Genomic DNA, 21,486 nt, shown 5'->3' with positions numbered 1-21,486 from the left:
CTCTCAAACCTCTCCAAAAACAAATAAACACACTCTGCATCTTCTCCCAGCTATTACTTTTATCAGAAACTTAAATGCTATGCAAGTATAGCAGCCACGGCTGTGGCCACATAGCTCTTTAAACCATATATACAGTAGAATATTTGTATCATCATTTAATATCATTAGCATGAAGTGAAGATGAACATTTTGAAATAAGTCAAACATTTACACGCAGCATACAAGTAAAATGCCATTAGAAAGTGTGGTGTTAATAAGCTGTACAAATTAGTGACTGTGGTGCGTTGGCATCAAGGTTGCAAGTCACCCCGACGATGCATCTTGGTGCCCAGAAATAAAAAAAAAAAAAAAAAAAGGAAGTGAAACAGCCTGACTTAAGCTTAGAGACACTTAGTTACTTCAGGGTGTCTTATTTGAAATCGTGGGCTGCCTAGAGATAATATAATGAATTAGAGCAGAACTGGATAAGAAATGGAGTGCCAACAACAGGCGAAAAAATAGACAGGACAGGGCCAGATATTTCTGTAATACTCAAATTAGGCCACTAATAGCAAAGACAAAAGGCAGAATTGTGAACATTCCTTGCTGTCAGGAGGTCCTTGTAAATCCCAACAACCACCACCCTGTAAGTCACATTGCTTGGTGTAGTGACCATGGGATGTGGAAGCCTGCTGTCATTCTTACAAAGGGATTAAGCTGCCTCACCCCTTGTTTTTAGGCTGGAAATCACATGTCAGAAGATTCAACCAGAAGCACTGTGCAATGCACTACAAAGCAGCACTATACTTTGATCAGCTGTTCAGTGCTTTAACATGCAATCACATGGAATAAAACACGAACGCATAATTGAGGAATTAGTTGCCAAACAAAGAAACAAATATCATGTTAAAGAATCAAAGATGAAGAATGTTGTCTCTGAGAATTAGAAGGTCCTCGGAACTAATATCTAGTTGTTACTGGTTTCAGTTTTAACAAGTGTCATGCAAAGGAAAAGAAAGTCATCACGCAGTTGTCTGGATTTTCCAGATACGTTCAATGCTTCAAAAAATAAACTCAAGGCATTAGTCAACATTTTAAGATCTACTCCTTAATTACCACTGACGTGCTTGCTGTAGAAGTGTGTATACACTTTTTAAAAAGAGGAGGTCATACTGTGAAGCACTGAGAAATATAAAATGTATATGCATGCAGACATACCTACAGCAAGACTGCAGTGCACAACTGTTACAGGGTTCAGCTGTGTATGTAAATATGGCAACTGCTCTAATACAAGGAAAAGAGATGAAATTTTAATCAAATGAGACTTGTATCAGGTTCAGGGGAACTGAAAATGGGCTAAAAAGGAAAAAATCTAGCAGAAGAATGACTTTAATATTAGGTAACATTTCAAATTTTTATCACCTAAATCCACAAAATTCTTGATGTGCTCCTTCTTGTGTTCTCTGCAGAGCTGAAGTCAGGACCAGCTAAATAAAAGATAATGCAACTAGGCATAACACAATAAAAGATATTACCTTCACAATGCATTATTGCTGCCAATTATAAGAATCACTTCAACTTAATTTCAAAGGCACAATCACCCTCAACTGTAACAGTCTCTTTTTTAAATTTCAAACAGTATTACATTAAGGCAATAACTCACCTTCCAGCTATAATATCAGTCTCCCTTATTGCAAAAATGCATTTCATAAATACTTCTCATCGACAAGTCAAGCTAATTCAGGTTAATTTTATTGTATTTTGGTGCTATCTCACATTTGTGTGCAATTACCTTTATCATTTTATTGCCGTGCCAGAAAGTAATCAGAACAATTATTTGAAAAGGGAGGTGTATAAATTCTAAATCACACTTGCTGGCATTTTTGATAAAATAGCAGCTTTATCTCAGAAAGTGGCAGGGACATCGGATAAATCATGCATCAGTCAAGTGTAGCTGACCCCCAAGTGCATTGCACAATATCAGGAGTGCTTCAAAAGAAACTTTCCTGTATAATCCATCATTCTTTATAATACCAAAATAGCTATACCTGAAGAGTAGGAGCTAGAGAGTAATAACAAAATAAATCTAAGCAATATGAAGAAAACCATTAATAGTGCTCCTTAAACTGAAGGAGAGTCAGGAATCTGAATTGTGTTCAAGGAAAGAATTTCATTGAAATTTTTAAAGTGAGTAGGACAGCTTTAAACAAATGAGGCAGCAAACTGTGTATTAAAAATCCACTAAAAATACAAATAGATCTACAGGAAAATAAATACACACAAAAGACAGGTGCCAAGAAGACTCGTACAAAAATATGAGATTAAAGTCTTGGCATACATATCTGAATTTTCCTATCGTTATCAATCTCGGTTTGATTCAGGACAGCATGGACAAGCGTTTCACTGTATTAACAGAGAGTAAAGCATCACACTTAGTACAAGAATCTATTTACTGAGTTTAAATTTAATAACTAAAAGAAATCCAGAGAGGAACAGAATTACACTTCGAATTACATTTCTCATGAAAGAGAGAAACTGCCACATTGTCATAAGAACACCACAAACCCCTGCATCTCCTGCATACAGAGCCCTTCCTGATGTATGCTCATGCACAGAACCACGGCCACATTTCAGCTTCTTCCACACAAACCCAACATACATCTTTGGTCACCGCAGCAGAATCAGGGATCGAGTGGGAGACAGATACAGCAATTGTGGAAAATGCCCACGTCTGGCCGCTTTCAGAAACCATTTTTCAGCAACCTGCTTAAAAACTGTTCAGCACATTACATCAGTGATAATTGATTTCTGCAAAAACCATATGCCAAACATATATTGTGTGTCACACCAACGCGTGGTTGTGCTCAAAGCAAAACTGTAAGCTAATCGCACACTATAAATATCACTAAAGAAATACAAGCTACATTACATACATATTTAATATGCATCCAGAATGGGGGGAAACAGGACCAGAGAGCTGAGGAGCGGGGGCTGTGTCTGCACAGCCCCCAGCAGACCCTGCTCCCCACGGCAGATGGGGCTGCCAGAGTTCACGTGTTTTACCTCAAATCTTCTGCTTTTCCACATATCAAACAGGGAAAACTCCCCTAACAGCTAATGCTGCACCTTTCAACTAGAAGTGAGAGTGGGAGAAATGAAAAGGTTAGATAATAAATTATTAGTTTCATGTCGCTTGCCAGCTATATCACACCTAGCTTTGAGAGGGAAACGGTGATTCTTCCTACCACGCTCAGTTGTGCAGAAGGTAATCAAATATTTCTCTGCCATTATTTCAGGTACCTGCTAAAAGATGTTTGCAACTGGAAGATACATAAAGATAACTAAACAGCTGATTGTTTAATAGAAAAAAGTGAGGCAAGAATTTATTTTCCTGAATTTCTTCCTCAAGCATTCCATTTAAAAAAAAAAAATTTGTGGAAAAGAGAAAGGAAATCTTCCATAAAGGGGCAGAACACACCGAATATGCCAAAATATTACTTTTCTAAGCCGCATTACATTACATAAAACAGATTAAAACCACAAGACATGACACTATTAAGACATTTTTAACAGTGATAGAAGTTGCCAGCAGGAATAGTTAGATATGCAAGTTTGATTGTACTAGAAATATTTTCCTAGAGGAGCATTACTAATGTTACAAAAATAGTTATTCCACAGGAAAAAAAAAAATTATTCGTATCTTCAAAGTTCATTTTAATTATTTGAAGAATACGGTTATTGACTAAAAATGTGTTGATGTCTTTCAGGAAGGTAAATTGTTCTGTATTTCTTGATAAACCACCATGTTTTCTTATTTGACTATAAAGTTACTGCCCTACACTTACCTCACCGAAGCATCAAGCCTCAAAATCAAGCCTGTTTTTCAATAAATGAGGTATTTATTAGGAAATGGAAGCAAACAGCTAACTTATAACTGAAAATGTAGCACTGTCTTGTTAGTTCATGCTCTGTGGCAGATGGATACCTGATGGGGAAGGGTCCACTGATGCCTGTTACCAACCATGACAGAGCTACAGAGATTTACAATGCAGCATCAATCTTGTCAACTGGATTCTTAATACTGACTGCTGGACACCGGGGAAAAAAACAAACTATGTTACATGAACTCTTTTGTAATCCTGGACTTTCAATGTACACCTAAATGCAAGGATATTTTACTAGAAACTTACATTTGGAACAAGCCTTGATGCCATGGTAGATGAAATGTCTCCACCTGTAAGGCAAAAAATTCTGTTAGATTGAGATTTAATTTGAATTCCCCAGGAAGAACAGTGTATGTCAATAGTGTCATTTTCTTTATAACCAACTGAATATCGTTTTTTTAGATGGGCTCTAAGTTTCAGTATATACGATTTCAAAAGGGAGTTTGATTTTTTTTTTACAAGCAACCAGGAATTTGAATGTTCATTAGTTCATCTGCTTGTTACGAGTCAAACAAAAAAATCAACAGATGGCACATTGAAGACTTCTTCCATAACAAGCACTACACAGCTCTGATCTTTTGAATAAGAATGCCTTAAAAGATATAGTATTAACTCAAGAAGTATCTGTACAGGCAGTAGCACGCTCCTGAGTTACTTAGTAAAATAAACAGCCCTTTGTGATTTAGGAAATAACGCATTTTGAGGCATGAAAGCGAGTGACTTTCTTAGTTATATTCTGGGTTTAAAAATACAGATGGCAAAACACTAAGAAAGTACCTAAGAAATGTTAACTTGAATGATTCTACCTCTAATCTTCAACAGTATCATTATTTACACAGCATTAACAAAAAATACAACAGGTTCCTCTTTGCCCTCCCCTTTGAAATAAAGGATGATTGCTATTTCCTTGGCACTCAGTTCTCTCCCCTCTTATTTTCTTTTCAGTGCTATTTAGCTAAGATCACTGTATCTTTGCAAAGATGTGCTATAAACATTACATTTTTGAAAATCAGGGAGACTATCTGACAAAGCTCTGCCTCAGAGTCCTGACTCACAGCCAACATCAATGGGAACTCTTCCACTTAAGTCAGGGAACACTACTCACAGGAGAGGATAACTGTATCTGCTTAAGAAATAATAAATCTCTTAAAAGTAGTGATACGAACATCTGAGGCTTTCCAAGTCCTCTCAAACACATCAAGTCTTGAAGTCCAAGGCCGTGACAGAACTTACAGTCACTTCCAAACTACTTACAAGGAAACAGTAATATTTAATATTAATATTACATTTGAATTATTTTAAGAGTTTAAAACTAAGATCCTGATTAACAGAACTTATAGCTACTTCCAAACTACTTGCAAGAAAACAGTAATATTTAGTATTATATCTTAATTAAACAGTTTAAAATGAAGATCCTGAATAATTAGTATTTTAAGGGTACTACAATCATATCCTTGCAAGGTAGGCATTGCAGAAATCACTCACTCCATTTTTAAACATAAGTTGGGCAGATGAGCAATCTAAGATAACATTACTTAAATTATCTGTGATGGAGCTAAAAATAAAATACCAATTTATTTCTATTGTCATGTCAGAGCTTTGACTTTCAAGGTGTGTAGTAACACTGCTTTTTCAGATTTTTCTGAAGGGTAAAGCTGGAATATTTGCCTCGAAAAGCAGATTTATCCACCAGCTCGCTTCAAAGCTGGGCCAAAGCCCAAAGAGAAGGCCAGGGTGGAAGCGCACAGCATTAAGCCAGCGTTACACAGGGATACCCTGGAGTGTGCATCTGCCTTTGCCAGGAGGCCCAGGCGCAGAGCAGCTGCCGAGAGGGCAGAGGACGGTGTGACAAGACAGCAGCCCGGCCCCCTCCGTGTCACCAGGATGGCAGCACACCCCCAGCCCCTCCATCCTGCCTGGCAAAGAAGAATCAGCCCCCACCAAAACGCTGCTCCTACAGGGGCAGGTAACCCAAGGCAGGCTCATCCACCACACAAGGGAAACCCAAAGCCTTCCTCCGAAACACCTCCGCCTTTTGCAGCCTGAATACAACTAAAGTCAGGACACATTTGTATGAAGGACCAGGACACCTATGTGCTTTTGCTTCACTTGTACCACATGTTAAATAATTAACCATTTAACAGTTAGTTATGCCCCTCTTCCCATCTCCTCCCACCTGCTTTGGGTTCTGGTGAGGTCTACTTGCTCCCCACCTTCCCATTGGGAAAGAAATTCCAAGAGAGCAGCTGCTGATGGGTGGGTGAAGGGCCGCTCCCTCAGGACAGCCAGACAACAAACATTCATCCTGACTGAAGGAGCTCAGAGCCCAGCAGACAGCTCTGGGACAAAACTGCTCAGGAAACATCCTTTTTCGTAATACATTTTCAGGTTTTATTTACTTGAAACACAGCCTCTCTCCCTGTTTATGCAAGACACGGTGCCAAATGCCAAAATCAAGTTAAATTTCAAGTTGCTTTAAATAGCATCTAACTTGTGGTGATGACAGCAGTTTAATTGCTAGCCAGGTTCCACACGATGCATTAATGTTTATCTAAAACTCTCTGCAGCACTGCCATAAGGATGCTCACATACTTTTAAGTGCAATCCACACAATGCTCAAGAGTAAATCCAGATCAGTCACCAAAATTTTCTTCAATAGCTTTAGGCAATTCCCCTTGACGCTTCCTCAAAGCAACAGTCTCTACAAAGCATGAGGAAAGATACCCAGCTTCTCCTCAGTGTAGGAAATTTATGCCCATCTGTGTTTGTCAAGGTCTTCCCAAATGGTATTTTTGACCTCCTGAACCAGAGAATACAAACTGACTTTGAGCGTCAGCACATACAGCTCACCAGGGATGCAAGGCCTGGTAGAGAAACTAAGCCCGGCTTTGAGGAGATTAGACTTTGAGGAGAATAGGAAATGGGTTCCAGCTTTAAGAAAAAGGATTCTTACAAAGGGACTAGCTAGCACCTCACCAGCACCACAGTTGGTCGCTCCCTGCTGGTAAATCCCCCAAACGGTGAAACACTGTGGACCACGAGACCTTGGTGAGGTTAGCGGCCGAGAAGGACAAATTAACCAAAAGGCTGCACAGTGCCTGAGGAGAGATGGAGATTGATTAGTGTTCATGACCTGTTTCTGCCCTAGGTTGAGCTCAAACCATCTGCTAGTCCAGAGCAGCTTTCCTCTGACGGCAGATAACTTGGGCAAAGCCAGTAGTGCCCAAGCCATAGCGGTTAGAAGATGACCTGCAGCTAGAAAGGCAAGATTGTACAAGACCACCGCTGTGAGTCAGAGGGCAAGGAAAGTCCAAAACATTGCTCCAAAATGCATCTCAACCTTGCAGAGACTGTCTTGTTGTAAGAGGCCAATATATGCATGACTTAACTTCTTTTCACATTGAGTTGAAGGGTTCCCCTAGGTTGATTTTGAAGGTCAGAACCCAATATCTCTTCTTAATGACATAGGAATTGCCACTGATTAAATTCAATCATGGTACCTCATTCTGGATCACGTTCCAGGAACTGAGACACCAGAATCACTGGACTCATCTTAGAAGACTGAAACCTTATCGTCAGCAACCCCTCCACCAAAATGGAAAATTTCCTCCTGTGTTTGCAGAGAGTAGGATAAACTCTAGGGATTGATTAACAAGCAGAAGTGTGGGGGGGGAATAGTAATTTGTCCCTATTGTCACTAGCCCAAAGCTGCCTGACCAGGACCAATGAAGCCCATCTCCTGTTGAGCTCCTGCCTCAGATCTGAGCTGTGGGATCACAGCTCCTGCCTCAGCTCCCCTTGGCCTTTCAATCAAGATGTGTCCAAGATCCCCAGAACTTCTGTTCCCACATGAGAGCTGGGCTGAGGGTGAAGCCCCACCGACGAGCAGCCAGACAGTGGGATGCTCCTGAAACACCTGGAAGATACACAGATGCCTTCAGGCGCTGCCAGGGAGCTCCTGCACAGCAGGAGATGGGATGGTGCAGGAAGCTAACACATCCCAGACCTACCCCGTGAGCATTCCAAACCTTTGAATATGTCAATAGACCAAAAATTTAAAGAAAAGTCAGAGGTTACATCAAAAATCAGATCCTTAAAGGCCATGAAAAATTTCAACCATATTTTGTTGATAGTCTAGAAGAGAAGTCCTTGGGTTTTAAGATACTTTCACAGGACTGCAGCCTGAAAAGTACATGGGATGGCAGCACTACGGTAAGAACTCTTAGATTTATAAAAAGTATCTTTCCCAGTTCATCAACTTTTAAATGCTAAAGGAAGAGTCTCCTTGAAAGACAAGTCCTCAGGATCTGCAGAACATAATAGTCTCTGGTATCAGTACTAAAATTTAAAAACAGCTATTATATCAAGCCAGTATATGAATAAAATTCCATATGAAAACATTTAAAGTACATTAGATTTTTGGTCAAGATGAAAGACTGAAAAAAACTCAAGCAATCTATTCTAATTGGGTTCCCATGGTAACTGTACAATTGGGTTTTTCAGTATAACATCCCAAAGGCCCAATGCACACTTGTAAAATATACTTCAAACAGCCTGAATTGTTTTTACATTACAGCACTCCCAGGAAGATCAATTACTATACATCCCCACCCTAACTATTAGTGGCAGGAGATGTTAACACTATTGGCCATATTAACATAAGTCATGTAAAAAACACCACGTATCACCGTCATTATATAAAACTAATTACACACTTCAGATTCATCAAACATGTTCTGGGTAATAAACCAATACTAGTCTTGTCACAAGATCATGTTTACTGAATGTTAGAAATCAACCCCAAATACGTGCCAAACCATTTTGCTTCTTGTATTGATTTCAAGGATAAACAGAATCAATCATTAATAATTACATTATAAGATGACCCATAGGGTTAATCATATTCTTAGAAACTCTCACTACGGAATCAAATATAGCTGCACAAAAAGACAACTGAAAAGCATTCAAATCCAGGCCATACACATTACCAATAATATAAAACAACGTGCATTCACTAACACGCAACTCATGTGATTGGTGAAAACAAAATAGTACTACTGCTCTTTTTAAGAAAACCACAAGCATTTATTAAAAAAAAGTTTCTCTCAGATTAAGCAGTTTGCTTTGTTGGGCCTCAATTTCACTTTCTGAAAGCACAACACCAGCTGTAGACCCAGCCTGTCCTTCCAGACAAGCCTTCTAGTCCACCGCCTAAGCCTCAAAGCTAAAAGGAGATGATGATCCATGGCCCCTAACTAGGATTCAAACCCAACTAATTCACTTATCTTCCAGGGAAAGAAAAAAAAATACACAACGGTGGCCAGTTTGAATAAAGTCAATCTCATTTCTTGATCAACCTGCCAGAAACCTTGGTATTTCAGGGCTTGAAGCCAGCAAATAACCAGAGCTATTTCTGGTGCCAGTAGGAGACTGTGCAAGGGATTTCCCTTTCCCCCCGCCCTTCCCGCCACATTATATCTGATCATACTAAACTCCAGTGGGGAAGATGAAGGGAAAATCGATGGAAGTTGTGTGAACTGTTTCTCCGGGACACTGCTGACAGTCTAAAGGTACCGTCAACCACAGCCACCCCACTGCTGCCAGAGCAAGTCTATGCATTACACGGGCATTTTCAGACACTCTCCCATCTTGTGGTTTTTATATGTGAAACTGAAATTAATCTTTTAACAGGGCCTTAAGTATACTTTGGGTGTTTATTAAGAAGTTTAACTAATTAACAGACCTTCTGCATACTAGAATGTACAAACAACCAAAGATAATGTTATTGTTTGCACTGTACTGACTGATCTAGAGCAGTCAGATAATTTAAATATTATTGAATGATGATTATGCAGCAGCAACATTTACAAGACAGCATTAATACTTGCTATCTGCTAATGCAGTTACCTGGAGGGAGTTAAATTTGCACTCGGAGCATGTAGATGGCATGATTCAGAAAACAAAGCGGGCTGTGCTGCTAATAAATACTACTATACCAAAATACTGATTTCATTAATCTGATCATAATGCACTAGAAAGCGGCATTTGAAGAATTAAAACCTGAAAATGCACCCATCCTGCAAGACCAAAAGCCCATCTCTCCAGTATCCCATCTTCAACAGCATGTAACCACTACTACAAAAACAAGGCGAAGCATTTAGTGGTTTTTTCTGCTATACCATCACGTCCCCCAGAAAAGTGGGATTCAAACTTCCTGACTCAGAAGTGAGATTTCTGAATGTAAAATAAAAGTTAGTTTCTGAGCCCAAACCCAGCATCCCCAAGACCCGCAGCTCGGCTACACACCGGGCAGCAAACATATGCTGCGATCTGAACCGACGCTCGCTGCTTCTCCGGATGCCGTCAGCTCCTGCTTCTATAGAGGTGGAATTTTTCTGTACTCCCCCTTGCCAAGCTGCCTGAGACTCCAGGCTGTCTGTCAGTAGTGCTATTTTACTACTAATTCACTTGAAAAGCAGAGGGGAAGACAGAACTTTTGTATGAACGAACCCACTTCCTCCTCCTCCTCGGGATTAAAGGTGGATTGTTCAGATCTAAGTATTTTTCATCACCTTCAGAACCTCGATTGCATTGGGGAGAATTTCAGCTGCACATCCAAATTTTACAAGTGCCTTGAAAAGATACCTGAAATTAATTACACCACTTAATTTGGCACAGTATAAATCGATAGCAGATAGCCCTGACAGGCATCAGGATAGGGTGCTTTTGCTCTGCTGTTATAAAATAGTAAATAAGGAAACAACTTGAAAAAGGATTAGCAAAAGGCATCAAAACTGTGACATATTCCCAAAGAAAAACTTTTACAATCATTCAGCTTCCATAAAACTCCAAAGCTACACAAGCTTTATTGACATTCAAATACATTTGACTTTTAAACAGTAGCCTGGACCACAAAATAGATCATCAGTTTTAAACTTGCATTTTGTATTTCTTGAAAATACATCAATACAGCTTTGGTCTAGTTTTATAGCTTGGTTGTTCCTCCAGCTGTATGTTTAACTTAATACTGGCCCAAACGCACCTGTGCTGGGTGACAACATTAGCCTTACAGGAGACAAAATTTAACACAGGATTTTTTTTTTTCCTGTGTTGGGAGCATTTTGCTCATTATACCTTCAGATAAATTAGCACAACTGAAGCCTGTGCTGTCACAGGCAACTTTCACAGTTATCTGCAGTGGTAAGAAACTCCAGAACTGGAAGTCTGCAGTCAGGACACCAAACCAGGCCTTCTGCTTTTTAATTATGGCATTAATGAAGACATTAAGAGTTCACAAAACCAGCCAAGACACACACTGAAACCTGTCACTACCTAAAAGATTTCAAGCCTCCTGAAATTAAAACTTTGCCCTACATTTTCCCATTAGTTACATTCTCTTCACCAGTCCAGATATCTTATGAACACTCCGTAAACTAGAGAATTGCACAATCCGTCAATAAAGTAAGCGTATTTTGAACTACTGTCCATATGACTCAATTTGTCAGTAAAAACTGCCACCAGCGCTGCGCTTGCAGAAAAATGTCCATAAATGCATTATTGCGACTGGCAGATCGATGTCCATAATAAAAACAAATAGATTTAACAAGTGCTTGCTTTTACGAGTTATGCGATTGGTGGGATGTGTGTTCAGCTTCACCAGACAACTTCTGGGAATGGGCAATACAGGCCGGGTACAGCACTTGCTGACTTCACCAGTGCTACAAACAGGAAATTATTGTAATGCAGGAAATCTTTAAAAGTATTGGACTGAATACTAATGCCTTCAGGATGTATTTAGAAGTTTCACACATTCAGAATTTAAGGTATTGTTCTGTGAAATATAAAATGAGAGACATTAACTTTCTCAAGCAATGCACGTTGTTTTTTTCTTTGCCTCATTCTCTTTGCAAAAAATAAGTTTAATTTAGGTCAGCCCCATCCCAGGCAGAGTGGCTCACTAGTCTCAAGGCTGATGATAAACACCCCAAAAAAAATCAGGACACACAGTTTGTTCCCACAAAGCTCTTACAGCACCAACACCAGAATGACCATCACTGCTGAACCCACCCTTCAGTCCCCCTGAGTGAGGATGTCACCCTTTGTATCGGAGGTGGAGGTCACGGCTCACAGGCAAATCATGCATGAGTGGGTATAGCAGCCAGCATACTGAGGGTTAACTCATAAACAGCAGTCCTTCTGGCTCCTCCAAAACCCTAACAGCATGGGAAGAGAATGCTACAAAAACAGTCACCCATATCTTCGACATGCTCTCCTCTGGATTTTCTGCATTACTGTTTCTTCTAACAGTTTCCTCTGTCACTGAAGTCAGTTTAAACAGAATTTCTCTGGTGCAGCCTTTCCATCTTATCCACACTTCCCATAACAAACTTAATACTTTTTCTGCACAAGCCCTTAAATTAGCCATTCAAGGAAACCCCGATAACCTTCCCAAAGGGCATGAGCTTCTCCTTCAGGCTACTATCCCTTTAGTGATGCCATTAACTGATTCTCTACATACGTTAAGCATTAAACAGTGGTGACAAGTTAATTACAGAGTTATCAAGAGATAAAGTAGTCACGGTAACACAAGTTGCAATATAACTACAACAGTTTCCTATAGAGCTTCTGTTCAGTTGCTGGTGTAATTGGTGTAATTAACTTGTCATGGATCAGAATGCAGATAGGAATTGCTAAAGCCACCTTGCAAGCTCACATGGCTACATCTTTTTTCCTCTGAAGCTTGAAGCTCTTGGTAGAATTGTCCACATTTGGAACACTTCTGTTTGAAAACAAAGAAAACAAAACTTTTTACTTGGGAAAAATGATGTCACAGACAGACAAAACATTCACAAGAAAACAAAGAAGCAAATTTCACATAAATGGATGGGTTTAGACAGAAGTATCCTGCATTACAGGGGTGGAGTTTTGCCCCAGAGGCAATAAGTTTTACAAACATCACAACAGTCAAACACACATGAAGCAACTTAAAAGATGAATCAAGCCAGAGCGGGGAGGGGGTATCTGTTCATGAGAGCAAAATTAAGACCTGAATAACTTGGGTTTAAAACAAGATACTCTGTGATATCTGTGATTCAGTTTTGAGGCTGCAAGCGCTAGCCTGAACACCAGCGCCAGGTTGTCCCATGTTTACTAACCCTTCGGATCTTGACACAAGGGGCAGACGTAAAGGCGTGTTGGCTCTGCGGAGAGCACACAGAAACCTCCCCAAAGGGGTGCCCCTGCACAGGCAGGGGAACAGGGCTGCTAGAGGAGACACTTGGCTCCCCAGACCTTCTGTGGGCTTCCACACCAGCGGGCAGAGAGGCACTGTAATGCAACAGGAGATCCCCTATCATGGCTCCATTTAAGCCGTGTTTCCATGCGAGCGAGGGAGGACCAAAGGCCACAGAGACAGTTCAGGGAGGGAGAGCCCCTACGCCGCCAGCTTCGCTCCCCCGTGCATTAGGGAGACAGGCAGGGCCGAGAGGCCAAAACCTCCATCAGGTTCACAAGGGAACCCTGTCAGCTCAACAGACCCCGCCAGAAGATAACCCTCATCTTCTGCGCAGGGGGGCACAAGCCTGGACGCAAGAATTATGCTGTGACAATCATTTCTAAACTAAGTGTTATGCCCCAGTTTATAAAATGGAGGCTTTCCTGTGTGAAACACTGCAGAGACTGTACCTTACCACGCGCAAGAGCTCCACTTCACAAAAATAAGATACAACTCAGTAACACGTTTATTTGGGAGTTGGGGGCAAAAAGCTAAACTATTCATTCTTTACATTTACTTTGGTTTTAAAAGCTGCACACCGTTACAATACCATACCTGTTTTACAAACAGTTGCAGAGCTTGGCTTTTCTGTCAATAGGCCGTTTTTCTGTGAGCACCAGTCTGACACACATTATTTCAGTGCAGTTCCACACTGATCTGATGCAACCACTGGCCGCTGCCATCCCCTCACCCCTTGCACCCACAGCCCGATGGAAACCAACCAACTTTTAGGAGTGCCTGGGCTGGCCACAAAACTGCTTCCCCAGGGCAAGGTGGGGGTTCGGCAGGGGCAGGAGCAAATCCTGGGGTTCAGCTTGGGTTGAGCCTTCCAGCAACATTCCCCCAAAGGAATGATAACCGGCCGACCCCCGGGCCTAGCGCCTGCTCTGCCAGAGAGGAGGAAACCGGGCTATTCCCTCTCCTAGAGAACATGATGTCGGTGAATATGGACCCCGGGGAGCAAAGGAGCCCCCATCATCCCGCGGGCGGTAAAACCGAGTGAAACCCGGGCGCTGAGGGACTGTGACCGCTCACCCCCCCACAGCTGCTCAGGGGGCCACGGTACCAGCCCCGGCCGGGCAGCAGCTCCCGCCGGCCCCAACCCGCAGCCATTTTCCCGCCCCCCCCCCCGCCGCCATGAGGCGGCCACCCGGGCCGGGCCGGGCCAGGCCCGCGGAGGCCGCCCCGAGCCCGCCCCGCCGGGCCCCGGAGCCCCGTGGCTCCCCCGCGCACCTGCCCGCGAGGAGAAGGAGGGAGAGCGGCGGAAAAGCCGCCGGAGCGTCCCCGGCAGGGGCTGTTCCAGTCCGGGAAGGAGGCGCCGCCGCCGGGGCGGAGCTGCCCGGCCGCCCCCGGAAACCTGCTCCGGCAGAGGGGAGCGGCCCGAGTAGGCCCGGCCTCATCCTCGGGGTGAGCTCGGCCTAACCGGGCCTCCTACCCGGGGCTGCTCTAAGCCGGGCTACAGGGGTGCCCCTGCCCCTCCGCCCTGCTGATGTGGCCGGGGCGGAGAGGCGGGACCTGCCCCGGGGGCCATCGGCCCACCTGCGCCGGGCAGGCCTCCCCCCGGGGCTCGCTGGTGCGGCTGCTGCCGCTCACACAGGTGGTCACACAGGTGGTCACACAGGTGGTCAGAAACACGGATTTCTGCCCAAAATCCATCGCAAAATAACGCAGGAGGAGTCGCAGCCCGCACGGTGCTGAGGCCCTGGGGCAGTCGTGCACTTTAGTTCTTCCTTCAGGAGCTGAAATGCGCATGGCTGCTGACCAGAATCCGCTGCATCTAGAAGCAAAATGCAGGTTCTTTAGCTGAAATGTGGTTTTAAAATTAGGTTTATCTGCTATTTTGTTTGCACTTCGGAGGAGGATGGCAAAGGCTGGCAGCATGGGGGAATCAGCCTTTTTCATTCATTTGCAAAGTTAGGAGTAAGGGTGGGGACACTGAATTTTCAAGACCAAAGTTTGCATTTGGCAAATACAATTCCTAAAAGGGGAGACACGGAGGAGACACGAGGAAGTGAAATGCCAGAGGAAAGCAGACTGTAGGGTGAGGTTTATTTGAGGTCGTAAAAAAAAAAAAAAGACAAAAAGTGCCAGTAAAACTTCACAAGAAACCACTGATTTTCAAGCCAGAGAATCTTTCACTGTCTGAAACTTAATGTGAGTTATATCAGCAAAAATTTTATTAGTCATGTTGTATGACTCAGAAGCTCTCACAAAATGGAGGAATCCACTTGGGAAGGATCAGAACAATTTTTAAAAAGTCATTACAGAATTCTGGAAATCTTTTCATGGGGAGTGAGCACTGTAAATAAAATGGCGTCAAGTTAATGCCTGTGTGTTAAATCTGATTCTAAAAAAAATATAAACTATGGTCCAAAATGCAGAAGTTTCCCCAGTGCAATTGAAAATACTTTTGCAATAGTTGCACTTGGTGCAAGCTGACAAACGGGCAGCTGCTCACACCGGTGTGTAATAGTACTGAGACACTCCTGCTGGGGTTAGAAGTAATATTTTTAACATGACACCTAGTTTTCCCTTTTGCTTTCTGGGCCGTTAACCTTGAGTCTCTCAAGGAAATGTAAGCAAGGAATGTTTACCACCCTGTCTTACTTTCTTTACTATCTACCTAGGCAAAACATTGGCCAAAAGTCACTGTGGAAATTGTTCTCAGATAATAAAAATGTCCAGAGCTTCCACACCACCCTGCTAATTGCAACCTGCAAACATACCAATTTTGAACAAGATGGAAGTGATCTGTGAATCTGTGTGATCTGTGAAGGATGAATTACAATTAATATAAATGGTTTAGCAATGATAAATCAAATTCAGACCTCGTGATATGAACAGTTTATCAAGGGAATTCCATTTAAAACAGCAAAGAAACAATATTACAATAAAGGAAAAACATATGAAAAGGTAATTCATGTTTGTAATAAATGGCAGCCAGCTACAGCCTTTTGGTTCATGTTTTCTTTTTTATGCGTTCAGAGTTCATCTCTATGACTTAGCTTTTCAGTAGTTGTTAGTGAACAAATGATTCAAACTATTGTGTAACTGTGTGATGCCGTATGCTGACAAGAGAAAACGGAGCTTTTCAGTAGTTCTAATGAAGCCCAGATTAATGGTCAATTAAAAGGTGCTGCCATTGCATGCCCCATACAAATGCAATGGCTTATGTGAAGATGATCTCATCTCTAAATGAAAGATCTCTTCACATCACTAAGCTCTGGACGGGATGGGATACCCTAGAGTTAGTTACTAGTTTAGAATGTAAATATCAAACTTCTCAAACCCTGATTTATTTATTTTTTTCTCAGCCATTTAAAAATCCAGTCTCATGATGTGAATTAAAAGGAAGTAAGGTGGGGATTTCCGTAATTTTCCTTTCCTAAACGATCGTCAGTTCTTTTTCTTCCTTTTCATCCTTCAGTGTGTCGATATAAAGATGGGCCTTGCAGGTTGGTCTGGATTATTCCAGTTGAGAAGGAGCAACCTCTTGACCAGCATGGCCGTGGTAGATGTTAGCACTGGCAGTAGTGCTGCTTAAAAAGAAAACTTGATTAGCGGTGAAGTCCCTGAAGAACTGCTTTCCCAATGAGAACACATCATCATTATATAAATAAATACTTACAGATTTATCCAGCCTTAAATAGGAGATTCTCGGGGACATCCACATAGCAGGTGCAAGTAGATCTCAGGTCCCTTTGCCTCGACTCTGAGCTATATAGATCTGAGCCACGACAGGAAGGTCTGTAGAGCTGCTTAACGCATGAGGTTATCTCTCTGTTGTATGCCTCACATCTGACCTGGGATTAGTTCAGGTGGAGCGGGTCAGATTCTGCTTGTGCCTGTCCTCTGAGTAGTGAGTGGCAAGAGGAAGGGAGAAGTAGGATGTTTGCAGTAGTTTCAGGTGACAGAAATTAAGATGCCTTAATACCTCCCAAGTATTAGGGAATGTTAGCGTAGCATTTTTAACACTTCGGAAATTTCAGTTGGTATCTCTTAAAAATGAACTTGTTCATATTTTTAAAATATTAGAATGTCACATTAAAGGGAAACAATGCTGAACTGGATGAAATCTCTCAGCCCTGATACACTTTTCTCAAAAGTAGCCAGTTCCTGAAACTTTATTATAAGTGGAAACCTCCCAAAATACGTATTCATCTTTTCTGACTCCTCTCCCAAGGTGATCTCCTTATTGCCTGAAGCATGAAAATTTATTATCTTTAATATGATTTTAGTTTGCATTATAACAGGCTTGAATAGGGAATGTAAAACATCCAGGCTTTCTTAAAACCAGCAGCTTGGGTTTTAGTAGTGGATCCACAAGTTGTCTGTTTGCACTATAAAGAAGTGTTTCTCTGCACTGCTTCTAGCTTTACTGTGTTGTAACTTAACTGAGTATCATATACTTCTGTTAGTAAATGAGGTAAAAAAGGTACTTCTGGTCAGTTTTCACTCTGCCCTCAGAATTATGAACATCTTATTCAACTCTCCTCTAATCCTTCTGCTGTCCATGTTTTGATCTTTGTTACTTTAAGTAAGCACCATTATAATTTTGACCACTGAACTTTCTGAATTTCCACCTAATCTGTCCTTCAACGACAAGAACAAGGCTGAGGAGATGGTTCCTACTTAGATGTATCACTGGTCAATGACATCATTGTCAACGGAACATATAGATATATATCTCCCCTTTTTCATGTATTTAGGCCTGCTCTGACTACTGTCGTTGGTATACCTTGTCAGAATTCTTTATTAAATTAGTGATGAAGGCCACTAGGTGTTAATTTTCTTCCTAGGAGTTTCCAGCATTCAGTTATGACACGTCCAGTCTAGTTCACTAATACTAAAGTTTATGAGGAAATTTTCATAACATTGATACTGTAAGAAGATACAAAATTTCTAAATGTTTTTCAAGCCATGTCCCATGCCTTTGTTTTTCATTCAAGGTATTTCCTTTCAGTTCTTTGTTGTTATTAGGTCTGTTGCTTATAAAACATTGCATTTTCTTTCAGTTCTTTGTTATTAAGTCTGTTGCTTATAAGACATTGCTCATTTAATGTGGCATTTTCAGGTACAGGATAGTATTTTCCTGGGACCAGAACATCTGTCTGCAGTTGAGTGCAAAATGCCCTTCTAGTGACAGCACATGAATTTGCTTCCAAGTAAACCAAGTCTTAAACCAATACATGAACTTCGGGGTCAAAGAATGTAATGGGGTGGGATGGAAAACTGAAAAAGGAGGTTTTTATTAAATGCCTTGAGATGTGAATTCACAAATATTTCAGCCTGGATTAAATTCCTTGTTAAGGACTAACCTCTGAAAGCATCTACATTCTGCAACATCTGCTGTGGAAGAGAGACTTGGGCACTGGATCTGTAACTACCCTCTTGCTAGCTTGAGAGAGAAACAGATGGAGTCTCAGGGAAGATGTAGTATTGAAAATCACTCTGATTTGGACCTCACTTGTAGTTCTTTAATTTCCCCCCAGAGAAAATTGTCAGATTGGAGCACAGGCATAATATATTTCTGCCTTTGTGTGTATGTGCCTTACTGAGTCAGAATCTGGCCTCGATCACTTCCTATGCTCTGGTGACCTCTCCACATGAACCTCCTCAGCTGTGAATAAGCGCAGTAATGTAACCTTGTATGATTTCATTTGAACAAGTAAATAAGTCTTGCTTTTCACATTTATAATCACCAGGAAAAGGAAAAAAAAAAAGCTGAATAAAACCAGAAACTGTGGGTTTTTTTGCCAAGACGCTCGCATTTTCTCAACAGCAGGGATGTGTCCTGCAAATTTAAATCTGGAAAGTTCATGTTAATACAGAGCTAGCTATTTGATTTGGGCACATAATGTGCTTTAATTGGCCCTGAAGGAGAAAGTGTGTGTGTGTGTGTATGGGAAAAGCACTCTGAATCTGGTTTCAAAGTAGGTTTTTAATAACAAAAATACGCTCTTATACCATACTTCTGTTTGCGGCACATTATGGGGGTTTGTCCGTGTATTTTAATTGATGTGAAGTGCTGCGAAGTGCACACCTGGGGCACTGGGACGTGGAGTGTGTTTCTGGGTGGGTGGGTGAGTGCAAGTGTTTCTGGGAACTTTAAAAGGAGCTGAAGTTTGACGGTGTGGGATATGATCTGTAGGTAAGAAAAGACGTCTGAGAGGTAGTTCTGAAGAAGTGTGATCTTCTGGGGCTCATTCTTCAGTCTGGGGAGGAGCAGTTTGGAGATTTGAAGACCTTTTTGTAGCAAAATGTAGAGACCTGTAAGAATCACTGATGGTGGCACATCATTTCCAATGGCAACTGAGATTGTTAAAGAACGCTGCTACTTCAGTAAGAGGAGATTATCTTCCTTGCATAAAAATATGAACAGTCTGGATCTCTGCAGTTAATCTCCTCAATTCTTGAAATTCGATGGAATTCAGATAAAGATCTGTACATTTTAAATTGCCATGGTCTTTGAAATAGTTCCTAACCCCCACTAATAAAAATTTTTCTCTCCCTCTTCCCCCAAAACATTCTCCAAGTTCATTTGATTCTACTTTCAAATATGGAAGCATGGAGTTATCTCTATTAGAAAAGCAAAAAGTAAGCTGGGAGTCTGGATATATTGAGCAGGAATACAAGTGGTTCCTGCACTGGGAGAGGAAGGAAGTTGGGTGGTTCGGAGTGTAGAATTACTGGTAAGTTAAGAAAATGTATTTTAGTAGGCAAACCATTTTCAATACTTATGAAGAAGCTTGGCATTGGGAGAAATATGATTTCCTGTAATCAAGGTGCTGGAAGTTGTTTGCCAGCCACTAATGCCTTTAGGGAAATCTAGTAGCAAACCGTGTAAATGAAAGGGATATTAGCAGAGATTGGCTTAATTTTCTTTAGGGCAAAAACATAAAAAGTTATGGTGTTTCATATGCCCTACTTCAGTTGGTTTAGTTATCTACTGGCTGCTCTATTCCAGAAGTTGTTGGAAAATGCTTTGACAATATTGGTGAAGCTAACCAGTATAAATTTTATCTGTTATGCTACAGAGAAATTTGTGTGGTAAAAAGGCTTATAAATGTTAAATAAGAGGAATTTTTGGTCAATAAGGCCACTGATAAATCTCCCGTTAAATTAAGTGTGCCTGGAGTCCTATATTTAATGGAGCTTTTGCAGCTATTGCCAAATTCCAGCAAGGCTCAAGCATTTCCAATAATTATTACAGCAAAATTTACAGCATATATTTTTTTTCCTATTGACATGTTAAGCATATTTGCAATAGAACACATCCTTCAAGTGATTGGGTTATTGTAGCCTGTTTAGAGATGTACCCATCTTTGTAAACATCGTAAATTATTTGACAAATATTCTTAATAATTCTTTTTTTCTGAACGAAGATTCCTCCTTCCATTCCGTCCTACGCCACGGGCAGGTGAGGTGCCATCTGTGCCGTTGCATTCACAGGACTCACGGCATCAGTTACTTTGTTGGGGCAAACTTGCTCCCAGATGAACTCATGTGTTTACCAGGAGGCGGTGGAAATTAAATCAAGTTAATTCCTTTTGGTCTCTCTAGCCCATCTATGTGTGCATGTGCAGGGGTGCGCGCGCATGTACACGTGCATTTTGTAGAATCACGTCTTGTAGTCGTAGAAATGAATTCGCTTGAAGTTGGTACTAACCTGCCTCTTGCATCGATGGAAATGGATATTACGATTGCTGTGTTGAAACGTGTGCTCAAATGCATTGGGAGTTTGATACTATTTTTCAAACTGCCAAATAGATAATGTCAGAACATTTCTGAAATGGGATACTAACATCAAGATATACTGCACCAATCAGCTAACATCAGGCAAAGTATAGCGTAAAACTGTGGATGGAGGAGACTACTACAGAATTTCCATTTTCATTCCCTATGTCAACAGCTTTGTAACTTACCTAGTAGATTGTTTTATGTTTTCCAGACATATTCTCAGTAGACTACAAACACTACATTCAGCTCAGCCTTCAGAACCCAAAGAATTAGATATGCTGTAGTTTATGAAATGGATGTTTATGAAAGTATCCTTTGTTTGAATTGCTCAAAAACCCAACATGAATTCAAACTTTGACAGCGTAAGCAGAAAATAAGAGGGCCATAGTGATCTCCCAAATGTAGCCTTAACTATTGAGGTTCTCATATTGAAAATGCAATTTTCTGTCTAGATGTTTATGAATGTCTTCAAATTCCCTTTCATAATAGCCCCTTTTTGACAGGCCTTTTTCAACTCTGAAATATGAGAAGAAAGGTTGCTGCGGAATG

General features: G+C 41.3%; 1 protein-coding gene and 1 long non-coding RNA gene across 3 annotated transcripts in view; both read right to left on the bottom strand.

Annotated features, from left to right (window-relative positions):
- MGMT (O-6-methylguanine-DNA methyltransferase) overlaps positions 1-14,610 on the bottom strand; it is a 171,664-nt gene extending 157,054 nt beyond the window's left edge. For both annotated transcript variants that reach the window (XM_074875559.1, XM_074875558.1), the window contains exons 1-3: positions 14,431-14,610; positions 6,900-7,021; positions 4,170-4,213 (exon numbers count right to left, since the gene is read on the bottom strand). In XM_074875559.1, the coding sequence (XP_074731660.1) occupies positions 4,170-4,213; positions 6,900-7,021; positions 14,431-14,597 (333 nt within the window). In that variant the 5' untranslated portion in view covers positions 14,598-14,610. The remainder of the gene's footprint in view (positions 1-4,169; positions 4,214-6,899; positions 7,022-14,430) is intronic.
- On the bottom strand, positions 10,754-14,164 carry LOC141946181 (uncharacterized). The gene is made up of 2 exons (XR_012629747.1): positions 13,753-14,164; positions 10,754-12,702 (listed from the first exon to the last, which is right to left on the bottom strand). It is a non-coding gene; the product is annotated as an uncharacterized LOC141946181 (long non-coding RNA).
- Positions 14,611-21,486: the final 6,876 nt, after the last annotated feature.

Source organism: Strix uralensis, chromosome 7 (assembly GCF_047716275.1).
Source record: "Strix uralensis isolate ZFMK-TIS-50842 chromosome 7, bStrUra1, whole genome shotgun sequence".
Lineage (NCBI taxonomy): Eukaryota > Metazoa > Chordata > Aves > Strigiformes > Strigidae > Strix > Strix uralensis.
The sequence above is the reverse complement of the archived record's forward strand: the minus strand, read 5'-3'. Positions and strand labels throughout refer to the sequence as shown.